Consider the following 14,806-nt stretch of genomic DNA (forward strand, 5'->3'; position numbering starts at 1 on the left):
TGGTGCTGTGGGTGCACCAAGGTGTTTGCACATCGTACTTGTCACCTCTGTCCCATCCGTGGGAAACAAAGCACTTCATACACACAGTCTTGGCAAAGCCCAGAATCTGTTCCCAAGCACTGGAGTGACGGAGGGAGGAAGCAGCACCACTATCCTTCACTAGAGAAAAAAGACCCAGCGATAGAACATACAGAGCGTTAGCATTAGAGTACAGTAAAACACCACAAAGCCCCAGAGCTGAACGGAAAGGGACACAAGACTGGATTCTTCTGAATCTGTCCCCAGGGAAAGAAGAGTCTCAACTGTTCTTTTAACGCTGAGGTTTAGCTGGAGAATGTCAGAAGGGGAACAAAGATTGTCCTGTCCAGAGTGTGTGAGCAGGAAGGGAAAACAGACAGAAAAAAAAGGTCAGTCAGTTAGCCATAGCAACATCCACGAAGCAGTTATCAGACATCTCAGATACAACCTACACATTTGAGAAGCACATCACAGCTGGTTAATTCTCACACAGAAATCTGCAAGACTCCCATTGCAAAGAACTCGATGTCAGTGTTTAGTGTTCAGTGAGGTGCCTGTCACCTCTCTGGCTCCAACACAGAACTATTCCTTGTTGTTAAAAACAGCAGTTTACACAAAGCCTCAGTGAAACCCATTTTTCTCCAGAAATGAAGAGGTTACAGGTATCTGAGATTCTGCTGGCATTGAGTACTCACCAAAGTTCAGCTTCCACATGTAACTTAAATGGAAACAGCAGGACAAGGAATTATGTGTAATTGATGCTAAATGCAGCATCCTGCAGAAATATCTATTACTAATTAGAGTTTAAGAGTTCTGTAACTATTCCCATCGTGTGTCTCTTGTCTCCCTTTCCCACAGGTAATGGCTAATAATCAGTGAAATCTAGATGCATGGATCAACCTGTTCAGCTGAGGGTTTCCTTTGATCCAAGGGCTTTAAAACCACCAAAGTCCTACAGAAATTGTGGCTCTGCTGTGGCCTGTAATTAGCCCTTTTGGAAAGTAGCCTTCCCCTTAAAAGACAAGTATTCTTACATGGTTCCATGCTTTCAGATAGCCTGTTATTTTTGTAATTAGAATGGAAATGAAATTAAAAACCTGCAGGCAACTTTTCAAGAAAAACATATACTATGCTGCCATGCCATTCTTATATTCAGGTATCTTATGTTCACATCTCAGTAGAGATGTAATGCAGACATGTGAGGGCAGCTTTGGAGTTCGGGGGAGGGGGGGCATTTTACTAAGTTTTCCCAGAGAGACACCCTCCTTGAACTCTTTCACACTAAGACAAGATATATGAGAAAAACAGGAGGGTTCTACACAGTAGGGGTAGTAGATGAAGCAGCCTGGGTTTACAGGGGATGTTTTTCTTGACTGGCTTTTGCGTTTGTTTGGTTTTGATTGTGGGTCATTCCATTGATCTTTGTACTGCAATCCCATAAAAAAATGTATCTTCATACGTCAAGGAGCTATAAAATAATATATAAATAGGGAAGCTGCGATAGAATTGACAACTTCCCAGATGAATTTATATTGTGCAGTTCTGTTGGGATTGAAAGTCGAAAGGTTTTTAGGGGGCTAAAGCAGTGCAGAATCTCCCAGAATTAACGATCACTTATAACTCCCTAGCCCCTTCCAACATGATTCACCACTGAGCCATGTGAAATTGCTAGGCAGCTCAATAAAAAAGTCATCCTAGAATCCCATTGGCTCAAATATCTACAAGTGATCTGAAAAGGCCAGAAAATCTGGCATGAGTGACTCAAGAACTGCCTTTAGATGTAGCTGGGAAATGAGTCACGGGGTCTACTTCTCCCTTTCAGAATACAAAAGAAACACCAATGCTCAGCAATGTAAAAACCCAAATCAATTAGTGCACTGGAAGGAAATTAGGAAAAAATATAATGTATTGAGACTATTTGTACTGAGACAGCTGCTGAATAAGACAAAGTGCAAAGGACAGGACAGCATAAAACAGGATAACTGGACCAACAGGGTAAGATGGACTATTTAATGTGTGTCCACCTCCTAGATCTTACAAGTTTCAAAAGGGGACAAGGAAGACAGACTCCTACCATTGGTACATAACAAAAGAACTAGGAACTCTGCAAAGACAGCTACCATCAGAGAAAGGCCAATAATTCTGTGACTTGTTGGTAAGACAGTAAAGACATTCAGGTAAGAGAATTATTGTGAAGGAACATGAACAGCTTTGGGATTAAAAAAAAAAAAAAAAACACATGCAAACCATCATCCAGATTTTATCCCACTTTTAAGTTGTCACATACCCAATACTGAGAAAATGTAATAGGTTTTATAGAACCTGCCAGTTCTAAAGACAGACTTGAAGTCCATCAGCTATTATGAATTTGATGAACAGTATTTAAGTGAATCTGTACAAAAATATAAAATCTATATACTACACTCTGATAAACTGTATCTGCCTTCATTTTGCTCTGGAAGACCATGCAAGGTAACTTTGATCTATACTGCAGGACAGCTTGTACCTGAACCGTCTAAACTTTTAATAATTTTGTTTTAATCCAGTATTCCAAAGAATGTTTTATTTTCTGATGCACCAGGTGAAACTGCATCTGAAACATTGTATCAGGACAGCAGAAATACATACCTGAGGCACTCCAATCCTTCTGCAAGCTTCCAAGAAATTCTCCACATTTCGTCTGCACTTTGCCATTGTAAGTTTAGGCTGCAAAGAAGCAAAAGCATACAGTGTTCTTAACTGGCAAAGTTTTAAAATATTTTTATTTTTTATTTAAATAAAACTCTTAATAAATCTCTTTGCCAAAAACACTGTGCTGACATAAGCTCATCTAATTAAAAGCAGGCTCTGCTGAAGTTTGCTTTTCTTAGAAAACCATCCTAGTTTTCAAAGCAGTTTCATGAAAAGCTAAGTTATGAATGCTGGATGATTTTAAAAAAAAGGGACACTTCTAAGCCCTGCAATATTTATATACATAGTGTTATATAAAACTGGCTAACACTTTTAGTGACTACAGTATAATAATTTTTAAAATGTCTTTTGAGGAAATGCACATCCATGGTTTCCATGCTGTGATTGCAGAGCAATTTAATGACATAAAGCAATCTAGAGTCTGTTCTGGACTACTATAATGCAAAACTATATAAATATCAAACCATACTTCAATTAACAAAGGGGTAAAAATATAATGGCCAGATGAAACCAAAAAATAATGTCAGAAAACTGGAAATGAAGCTTGCTGCTTGTCAGCCTCTTGTAGATGTGTTCAATGGAGCTGTTTGGATTGCACTCGCTGGCATTTTTTCAACTGAGGTTTTTGTCTGCAGTCAGCTTTCACACTTCTTCAGACATACCACAGCACAGGCTCTATCTTGTTCCTGCTCTCAAAGCTTATTCTCTTCTGGCTCAAGAGACACAAGCTCCCTGCTCCTGTGAACATGCTTTGGAGCAGCAGGCAGCAGCCTCCAGGTGTTCAGCACTTCTGTAAGTGATGGGGTTTCTTCTGTCCCCTTCTTGTGCTGTGTTTCCCCACCAAGGAAGAAGGTTAAAGGCCAGCACTGAAGGACCAAGGGAGTACAAAGATCACACTGTGCCTGGGGCATGACGTGCTGCCTTTTCTGCTCCTGGAGCCATGTGACTCCAGGCTGCCTCTTCCTTGGGATTCACATGACAAAGCCATGATTTAATTCCAAACAGAGAACATTCAGCTGCTCATCAAACCAGGCCATTGAAAAGATCTCACTGATGCAAGTCTTCTGAGCAGTGACTCCCTACCTTTGCTTGGGACTATCCCACAATCTGCCTAAAATGTTGGTGTGTCCAGTTTAGACCTTCTCAAAATAATGGGGCCATCTGCCTAGTCACATTGAGTCCCAGGGACACAACAACAACACACTTGGCAGCCCTGGAAGTGCCAGTTCAGACTCCAATCAACATGAAGACTCACTCCAAAAGAAGGATAAGTGAGGAGAAGACTATATGCATGTTTCAACTTCCTTATTCATGCAATTTAAAGGTGCATAACAAGCAATCTGCCTGTCCATATTACTTTCAAGTAGCTGATCCTGAATATTTTCACTGAAATTTCTGACTTTCATAAACACAAACTAGATAAATAATCTCACAGATTTTGACCTTTCTCTAATTCAGTGCTTCCCCTACAAAATAGATTGCAATACTTCCCTGCTCTCAAAAGTCCCGACACGGCCACCTTATTTTTCCCTGTTATCACAAAGGTATGATGGGATTTGTTTTGTTCCAGGAGATGCTGCTCTCCAAGTATCTTGAGTGTGTTCTGCTAAACTTCCTAAGCAGAGGAATTTGTAGTGCTGTGAAGTGGACACAGGAATCAACTTGGTCTCTGCCTGGTTTCCCTGTCTTGTGTAGTGGGACCCTACTTGTTGTAACTCCCTACTGTGTTTTCCTGAATTTCTCAGACATTTTGATTTTTTAAAATATCCTATTTCAGTTTTTGTGCTGAGCTGTCTCATATTTCACTAGTTTTGAGGTTCATATGCTTCTAACATGAAAATGTTAGAAGCAAGTTCCTTGAAATGAAACAGACCCAAACAGAATTTCATTCAGTGACAATACAGACCTATTTTAAACAGCACAGATGATTATTTTTTGCCACATACATTCACTGAGGAGAATGCTGAGTTTAGTGTCTGGATTACAGCACTTCACAGGATGTCACTTGAGACGGCTATAAAGTAGTGTCACTGTCAGATACTTACAACAGCAGGTGAGGGCACGTGGATGCTGGGGACAGAGCGGGGCCGCACGTGGTTGGCCAAGTGGCACAGAACGACGCCGTCCGTGAGAGCCGCGCCGAGGTCGCTGGGCAGGGACACCTTCAACCGCGACTCGATGTTCTGTGGGAAACCAACAGGGACACGCAGGGGGAGCTGAGAGCTGCCTTCTTCCAGCTGTTCACTCTGCACAAGTTTGTACGAGGCAGAGTTCCTGCACTGCAACTCTGTCCATCCTCTTGGCATTTCCAAGCAGCTTTCTGAATAATCCCAAGAAAGCCCTGTGCGCTACCGTGGCCGAGGGCTGGCCACAGTCTGAGAGCAATTGAGTTCAATGAAGAACAGTTTTCATTGTACAGCACAGTGGACTAATACAATCATTATTCAAAAATAATGGAAATCAGGATCTAGGAACAGTATTCTTAACCCTACATATTCTCATAGAATGGCTTTGCCAAGGGAAGTGAAAATAATTTTCTTTGTGGGTTGGAGGACAACACAATTAACAAATGTCAAGACAATATTTTTGCCTTTAAATAAAAACTGAACTGAGTAGAGTTGCTTATTTGGCATAAGCAGTCCTTTAAAAAGAAGACAGTTAGCATTTGTTTAAGAGAAGTAATAAAAATTAAATTCAGGTTTTTAAACTCATTTAAAAGGCTATGTGAATGTCAGCGAGTTGTAATACTGTATCTAAATTTTTAAGTATTTAAAAAGAAATTAAGCTTACCGGGCGAACAGAACAAGAGAAAGACTACATTGAAAACAATCTGAGATAACATAAGAGAGGGTCGGCAAACACCATCAAGTTTTGTTTTATCTAAGATAACCTTCCTCCTTTAGAGAAAGGAGATTGTCCTTACTTCTTCCCAAAGAAAGGGAATTTTCTCAATCTGGGATGCTTATGACTTTTGAGATTAGTTTCAATAGGTGTATTTTTATTGGGAAAATTTAAACAATTAATTTCAGCATCTCAAGAAATCCCTTCATGCTCCACAGAAAGATATGAGCAGTACCTCAATGCCATGTGGCATTTTCAATATTCCTGTTTATTGTCATTGTACCTGGGCACAAACCAGGAGTGTGGTGCCCCTGGCCAGACAAAAAGCATAAATATTAGAAACATTTCTGGCTCAAATGTTCTGTACTTAACTAAGGATAAGGCAAGAACCAACAGACAAATTTAGAGTACATGAGGAAACCATGATGGCAGCATGACTGGCAGCAGTCTCTGCACTCAATTTGCTTTCCTGTCAGCTTTACAGCAAAAAATAATTTTAAAAAAGACATTAAAAGGAGAAAGTAAAGGCAGCTTTCCAGGGAGCTCCTTGCAAGTGTGAAAGCTGATAAGGAAGAAAGGAAGCACATAAAAAAGCAAAATCACCACACCTTCAGGAGCAGGAGTCGACACAGTTTATTATACAGAATTTGAAGCTGACTTTACCTACCACAAACAACCAAGTGAACACCACTGCACCCATCTGAAAGAAGTACATAGCTTGTACCACACCATTTAATTTTGGTCAACTATATGACCCATACTAGTTTAGTGAAACTGGTCCATAAGAGAAAGGCAGATTTAGCAGGGTCATAAAACGCATTTCCTGCTGTGTTCACCTTCTTGCTCCTGGCAGCACTTACCTTGCGTAGCTGCTCTATCAGCTCCAGCTCCTCTTCCCGCTGTTTGCAGTTCTGTCTCACTCGAGGGTCTGCAGAATCATTAGCAGGAGACAAGGCACAGGTAGAGGATGAAGCAACAGCTAAAACAGCAGCATGAAGGAAAGAAAATCACTAAGCACAGTTTGGCTCTGTGTTGTTTGCCACTGCACAAAGTTCCAGGATGGGTACATTACATTCCTTTTCACAAATCTGTTTCTTACCTTTGATTATTAATCAAACTAACGATCTACCAACCTAAAAGAGATTTCAACACAATTCCCTCAATGTTTAGATTCTGATCTTTCTGTTTGATAACAGTCATGCACAAATGATGACAAAGTTTTGCCACATGGAGCATGTTGAAAGGGTTCTGTGTTTCTCCAGAAATTGCAATTCTGTTACAGGCTACTGGGCAATGCAAGAAATATCAAGTCGTTGAAGGCTTGTGTAGCAAAGGTGTAAGTGCAGACCAGGATGAGTGATCTCACACTTCCACAGATATGACAAAAGAATACTGGACAGCTCCAAATAAAACCCTGTTTGTTCACAATGTATGTGAAGTCATCTGTCTACAAATGGAATTCTGAAAGTAGTTTGATGATAAAGACCTGAAGTAACAAAATACTGCAAGCCCCAAGTAATGCAGATGTCAATATAATGTAGCAAAACTAGCTGATTTCTGAGCTAGATAACCTACCTTTCTTGGCTTCATCCCTGACAGCTGTTCGGAAAAGGAAACTCTCAGGTCGCTGGGAAGGGTTTCTATAGGAAGGCGGGGCTGCATGGCCAGGATATGGAGGGGAAAGGTGGACTAAACAAATGTGGAAAGGCACAGGAAAGGAAGGAGGAAGAAGGAAATGGTTAGAGTTTAAATAGGAAATGGGTACAGCAATGTGGTAATTAAAAAAAACAAAACAAAAATTTTAATGTAACGATGACAAAATAAATTACAGCCATGCATGATAAAAGCAGAGCAGGAAAAGGCACTTCCAAGGACACTTGCATGCAAAGCACGTTTCACATACCACCTCCAACAACTGCTCTGACTCTTGCTGAATGCATCTGTGTGCCAAAGCCTCTATGAAGGCCTAAACCAGCCAAACCCTGTGCTCTGCCTAAGGACATGCTTCATCCCTGTTGTCTCTTCCCTTGTGTTTTTCTAAGGAGACTCAAGTAACTGGGTAAATTCTCACACACAGCAGTGCCACAGACAGAGGTGGGAACAGATCCTCCCCTCTCTTCATAGAACAAATAAGCAAGCAGGCATTTTCATTTTATTTTTCAGAATTTTTTTCCCTTTCCCTGTTACCTGTCTGAGTGGTAGGTGAGCCAGGGGAGATGGTAGATCTGTCATCACTCTGTGAACAAAAAAAAAAAAAAAAAAAAAAAAAAGAGTATGAATGGTCCTAATCTGGAAAAACTTTGACTACATTTTAATTTGCTGTGCTTTAAAAAAAGCTCCATCCATCTAAATATGTTTCAGAAAAATAACCAGAAATAAGAAAAACCACTGTATATTGTTTCCCAAGTCTTATCTCTGCAGAGACAGTTTTCTTCTTTTTCCTTAGGAAAAAGAATGATAAAACAGCATTGATTATGCAATAACAGAACATTGTCAACTCTTCTTTCCAACCCAAAATGAGAAGTATTCTTTGCAAAGGGGATACCAAAAACCAGGTATTAAGCAACATGCAGAATTGGCACTACAGCAGCCCCAACAAAGATACTCCTCTTTGACAGGTCTGCTAATGCAGAACTATTTACTGAACGTTTTTTCCCAGCGAAACACACTGTGTTTTCATACACAGACTAATTTCTTGTGAGAAATGAGTTCAGCACAGCAGTTTCCACAGAAAAAAAAGGAACAGGCAAAGAATACAAGTGTACTTTTGATGAACTCAACTTGATCAAGAGTAAATGGTCTTGTACAGAAAATGCAACATCAAAGACAACCAAGAACCCCTTGAAGCAGAGACTGGTTACTATGTTTCATAGATCAGGCTTCCCCTAGACACAGCCTAAAGCTAAGCTGAGGTAATACCTACTACAGTTTAATCAGGTCATTCAGGTTCATACCCTACCTGAACCTTTGATTAGATGCTGACAGACTAACACCTGTTAAAACTGATGTGTGGATCTGAGATATTTTTGTTGGGTCTAGTGGTGAATGGTAACAGCAAGAGATACCTTGACAGGACTGAAGGTAGAGGCACTAGGCAGGGTAGTAGCACAGATTTCTTGGTTGAACCCTGAGAGTGACTGAATGCAGAAAGAAAGAGAAGGCAGTAGCAGAGTTAGTGAGTAGCTGATAGGTCGTACACAAAGGTGGAATGCAGCGACGTTAAAAATGAAGAGGTGATCACAATCACATTCTCTGAAATGCTCAACAAGCAATAAGCAATACTTGTTGAACTACAGTTAAAGCCTTCCTACCCTCCTGAACTTTCTGGGAGGTACAGTGTTTCTTTTACATATAATACAGTGATATTAAAAACAGAATTAACAACAGTGAGGCAAAAGTTTCTTTAGTAACACCTATGCCATCAGAGAAGAAGAAATTTTACCCTACAACAGTCCATTATAGGCCACCACTAAAAATAAATAGCTTTCTTTTTAGTGTTTTGAAGATGTTATGCATGTCTGAAAAATCAGAGAAACCCATATAGAAGAGGCTCAGTAATACACACTTTGTATCTGCCACAAACACTAGCAACTGATCCTTGTGATTACACACAAAATAAATGAGATTCTGTAGGTAGAATCTCACTCTTGGGGAAGATGTCAGTGTCAGGATTTACAGTGTTGCCACAAATAAAGTGCAGTCACATTTCAATTATGACCAATATCAAAACCAGCCGAATAGATAACTTTTCCTGTTTATAGAACAGGGGCCGCAGTTGTGTCCATCTGTCATTGACAGGTGGATCTAGAAGGCAAAATCCTGCATCTCACTGAAAGCACCATCAAAACTGTAACCTTTGAGGACTGAATGGCTCACTATGCTTTCTGAAACAGCTTTCAAAAAGCAACACAACAGTTCAGCACACAAAAGAACTTCAAACAACATCTAGAAACTCTATAGGTACTGAAAGACATTTGGGAGTTAGTTTTTAAAACATTTGCAACTATTCTGTCACTTCAGAACAGCACAGCCAGAAGGACAAGAAGGAAATGTTTACACTCGGGGCAAGCCTTAAACACAAAAGATTTAGGCCCTGTACAGACTTACAGGTGATCCTCAAGACTGCCTCTCTCTCCAGAGCAGGGCAGAGCCAAAATGGTATTTTTTTTTTATTTTTAAGAGTTTCAAATATCACTTGACTCAGACAACACATTAGCTAGCACATGAGAAGAGTAAAATAAACCAGAACTAGGTGGGCTGTATCAACATCAATCTTTTCCTGTACGAAAAGAGCAGGGCAAGCTTGACACAGACTAACTAAGAAGTGACCACTAAGAAGTGGTCACTATGCAGGCACCCAGCAGTGGGCAGAGGGAAGGGGACACAGCACAGGGAGGGACAATCACAACACCAACACACTGCATGCTCTTCACCTGTTTGCGAGTGCCTGGCCTCCTTTTTATGGTATTGGTGTTATTGTCAATCTCAAACACAAAGAGAGGCTCAAAGCCATTCTGTCAGGTACAGTAAGGAAAGAGAGGGAAGAAAGGAAGAAGTGAGGCAAAGAACGACTGTGAGAAAAGGCAGCCACAACACTAAAGGAGTCAGGATGCTGCAGTTCAGACTTACAACACCCTCTGCACATGCTGCACGCAGTTTTTAGGTCTAGCATTGAAGTCACAAAAATTTCCCTGTGCCAGAAACAACTGCAGATACAGGGAGTGCCAAAGGAGAGCCCAACCAGAACTCTGCATGAACCAAATAAGGATATTTTAAGGGAATTCAGTTATTAAACATTTGAATACACAAATGAATGCCAATGGTCTGAGAGAAAACTCCAGGGTACAAGTCTGTGTGTGTGAAGTCCTGCTTACTTTACCCATACCATTATTATTTGTAACACTCTGGGGCTTACCTAAATGCAATCTTAACTTAAAATGTTTCAGAGGTCCTATGTGCTAATATTAATATGACAGCCTCGGGCCACATTTAAGATCACAACAAGAAAACACAAGGAAGGGAGCACAAGGCAGCAATGACACAAAGGTTGTGAAGAGGTCACAGCACATGCCTGATGCTTCTGAAGTACCTTGTGGGCTTCACAACAGAGAAATTAAGCAGCAGTGAGAGATGTTTTGGTTTGTTTTTTTTCCCCCCTTCGACAATACTAACCTTGTAAGGAACAGTATAGGAGAAAATAAGAAGATATTAGGAGAAAAATGAGATTTAGAAGCAATGAAGACTGAAATAATTAGCCAAGTCTGAGAGCTTGATACCAGCTCTACAAGTAATCTCTGTTGCAATGAATGGAACTCGCCCTGTGACAACAGCAAGAGGTTTTGACCAGCATAAAAACTTCTATTTTCTCGGAGAGGCCAGTGCTACATTTCTTCAACAACATTTTAGTCTGGTTATCTATCACAGGTCAGCCCAAAGAAATCCATCACAGTGTGCAATGAAGTTCTACAGCCAGACTCCACTTCAAATCACATTATGCAGAACTACAACTAAACGGAACCATTAACATTCACAGAAGGTCTGGGCTGTCATTCTGGGACTTCAACTGTCCTGACTTTGTTTATAAACAGAAGGAAATGGTCAGAGTAACTTGTGCAACATGAACACATTTTAATTTTAATTAGTGATTAAAGACAACAACAAGATGACCGAAACAAACACAAAAGATTTTAAAGGAGATTCACAACTTAAATTTTTGTTAAAGCAGTAACAATGCCAAAAGAGCAAAGTAGCAAAATAAAAGCTCACTTGCTTTCTAACTACATATTAGATTTAGTACTTTTAAAAGCTTTTCCTTATGTCCTCAGAAATTAGACCTAGCTAAATGTTGAACCCATAAGGATAGGAAAAATGTCAAATGAAATGCAATAGAATAAAAAAGGTAAAAGCAATGTAAACTCTTACGATTTTGTAAAGCAAACTGACGACCATTTCCTTGATGTTGAACAAGCTTTTACCATATAAAATACATTTGTGTAAACAAAAATTGGGTACAAATTCATGAGCTAGTATAGGCCTAATGTTCCAGTTACAGTAATTACCAGAAACAGCTGCCCTGGCATATGTGTTCATTAGGCACAGTGTGGATTTCCACCACAGAAGAGAGCTGCAGATCAGAAATCCCAGCATTTCATATACTATTACAATTTAGTGCTGCTGAAAAATCTGAGGAACCAAAAGAAAAATGAACAGAGACATTATTGCTTTCAATCCATCCCTGCCAGCCTGGTCACCCTTTTTGTGAAGTAAAAGGATGTAACTTGGTTAAAGACAAAAAAGAAAACAAATAGCAATGGAAGCCAGTTTCAATGTAGTTTCTGAAAATTCTGTATCTTAATTTACAACAAAAGTCATGTGATCACAAAGTGAAATAGAAATGGGGCTCTTACAGTTGTCTTTATAAAATGCATTCCAAAGATGAATTCACTGACAACAGAGAATCATCTCAAGCCAAACTACTGCTGCTCTCCTGCTTTTTATGACCTAAGAATGAAAGCACATTTTAATATGCTCATTGATAGTGATTTCTCTAAACAGCTATATGATTATTTAAATTTCTCTCTAACATTTTAACCTTTTTTCTCTCCCACAAAGTGCTAGTCTTATGAAAGCAGAAAACCCAGAAAGTCCGACTTAAAACACAGTAAGTATTTTAACCAACACACTCTAAGCAAGAGCACTGTCTAAAGAAAATTTAGGCAGATAATGGAAGCACATAAATCAAGAAAATAAATTCTAGGCATGCAGTCATGCAACAGCAGGCAAATCAGGTGTATTTTTAATTTTCTAGACATGGATTATGACATTAATTAGATTTTTTAGTTATGCTACATTGCTAAGATGCCACAAAGGAAGAAATAGCATAAAACATGAATTATATGCATATATAAAACATGCATACATGTTTTTATTTGGTAAATGTTCAAAATAGATTATTTTAAGGACATCTGCACTAATAGACAATGAAACTATATGAGTATTTCATGATTTGTAGCATTGATAAGTAGAACACTTCTCTCTTGTGCCAAGTATTTCCAACCCCCATGTGCAGGGCACAGACAAGTTAAAGTGGAAGGCTGTACTAAACAATAAAATTGCTTACTTGACACTGAAGAGCACATCAAATAGGAAGTAAGCTGAATGGATAAGAAATCAAACCAGAACAACCAGAGGTGAGTTCTTCATTTTACAAACTGTTCTTTACTATCAGTAATTTTCTTCTGCTCCCAAACAAAATACAAGCTTTAATTACTTTGTGGAAAAACATCACTGTATTATTAGCAAATGTCTGATAGCAAAAGTGACAACATATACATAACTTCACAGTTCACAGATAAGCTGTTTTTCAACTGAGATGTCATGTTTTATGCTATTTAGATTAGCTCTAAAACAGTTGGTCTAATCTGAGACAATCATAACATGTAATTTCTATGCTCTAGAATCTGCCACAGAAAAAGGCCATTACGTGCAGGATCTTACCACTAACAAGGCACTATCATCAGTATGCTGAGACCTTCTGGATGGAAAGGGACACTGGCAGGTGGGAGAGATGGAGCAATGTCAGAAACACACACAATGTCAGAACACACGCCATGTGAACAGACAAGACATTTTGGAACGTGCACTGCTTGCTTATAGCACTGTGAGGCTCTTTAAAACAATCCATGAAGTATCTGCAACTCTGTAGGAATAAACAGCCTCATGACCCAGGAATCACAGTGCAGTCCTATCACTTCAGGAATCAATTATTCTGCTTTCTGCGTTGTGTCAAGCAAATACTGAACGCTATGCATTCATAGTGTTTACTCTGGTAGAACAAAGGCCCTTTTAAATGAATAAATTAAGAACAGAAAAACATAAAGAAGAAAAAGGAGCAAAAACTATTACAATTTCTCTATGTTTTGGTAATTTTCTAACAAAGAGAGTTAGTTGGAAAATGCTGCTAAAGAACTACCATATTTATTATAATATTAAAAGTTTTGATCTGATTAACATTACCAAGTGAATTATCTGGTTTTGATTATAAAGATTATATTATTATAAAACTACAGGAAAAAAAAAAACCCTTAAAAAATATTGATTCCTTTTTCTGACAGCTCTCAAAATTCTAAAGCTTAATATTTCTGGGATAACTGGTGATCTGGGACAGAAAACTGGGAGAAAACTGATCAATGAAGGATGATTTTAACACTGCAACTTGACTGAATGGTCCTGTTAGAATATAAACTGTACTGCTCACAAGGAGCAGGTTACAACGGAATATGAAATTATTTTTTTGCAGAGAACATAGAAAACATACAAAAAACAGCAGGACAACACACTAGGAGAGGGAATCTACAGGAATAGAAGAAAATACTAGACTGACCCCATTAGAAAAACCCCAAGCCAAGGCTTAATAATATGTGAAAAAGTGTTTTGAGGTATTTCCCACAATGAAAAAAATAACTCTGATGGAGATCTAAGAATTTAAGTGCTGACATTCCTACTAATGCTCTTATTGGACTCTTACCTCACTATCCATTGGACTTTGTTTCTGAGGACTTAAGGAGACTTTCTGCTAACAGAGAAAAAGAAAAAATTAAACTTAAAATAATGTCACAGAAAAACAAAAGCTTACAACAAAGCAGCATAACTTAAAAGTATTTTAAAACAGTGGTCTTAGCTTTTTAAATAGAACATGCACTGCGAAAATTGCAAATTTCACTAATCTGGTATTAGTCAAAAAACAGCCTTTATTCCACATTCAAACAAACAAACAAAAATTTCAAATTATGCATATGAAAGACGCATAATAAACCCGAAATACAACCCAAGGGAGGAATTTAACTGCTGAGAATAAAGTGGTCATGAATAACAAAGGCAACAGAAGAAAAATACCCAAAAAGCCCAGCAGACTCATCAACGAACAACATGCATCCTATAAGCTTAATCTTTAACTAAAAGACTGAGCTGAATATTTAATAAGCAGCTTTACTAAAAAATAGTGCCAGGGGCTTGAGAATAGTTGGTGCTAATGAAAAGCCTAGCTTCAGGCAGCTAAGACCCTTTTCCTAAACCAACTTTATACACTACATATAAACTGTCTGTCTCCCTGCTGACCACCAGAAGCCCAAAATATTAACTGTAATACTTCTTAAATTTGTGATGGTGAGATTCAGGTAAGTGACCAGGGCAGCAAACAGTAAAACAAATTTAAATCAACTTCCATATAAATAAACTGGCATGTTAAGCAGAAGAC

General features: G+C 38.9%; 1 protein-coding gene across 1 annotated transcript in view; it reads right to left on the reverse strand.

Annotated features, from left to right (window-relative positions):
* The window catches only part of LRCH3 (leucine rich repeats and calponin homology domain containing 3), a 55,786-nt gene continuing 40,980 nt past the window's right edge, over nt 1-14,806 (reverse strand). The window contains exons 14-23 of the mRNA XM_062498832.1: nt 14,078-14,125; nt 13,048-13,101; nt 9,984-10,064; nt 8,616-8,687; nt 7,738-7,786; nt 7,126-7,239; nt 6,411-6,529; nt 4,755-4,892; nt 2,647-2,724; nt 1-360 (exon numbers count right to left, since the gene is read on the reverse strand). Coding sequence (XP_062354816.1) covers nt 160-360; nt 2,647-2,724; nt 4,755-4,892; nt 6,411-6,529; nt 7,126-7,239; nt 7,738-7,786; nt 8,616-8,687; nt 9,984-10,064; nt 13,048-13,101; nt 14,078-14,125 — 954 coding nt within the window. The 3' untranslated portion in view covers nt 1-159. The remainder of the gene's footprint in view (nt 361-2,646; nt 2,725-4,754; nt 4,893-6,410; nt 6,530-7,125; nt 7,240-7,737; nt 7,787-8,615; nt 8,688-9,983; nt 10,065-13,047; nt 13,102-14,077; nt 14,126-14,806) is intronic.

The sequence above is a fragment of the Cinclus cinclus genome, chromosome 10 (assembly GCF_963662255.1).
Source record: "Cinclus cinclus chromosome 10, bCinCin1.1, whole genome shotgun sequence".
NCBI classification, from domain to species: Eukaryota; Metazoa; Chordata; class Aves; order Passeriformes; family Cinclidae; genus Cinclus; species Cinclus cinclus.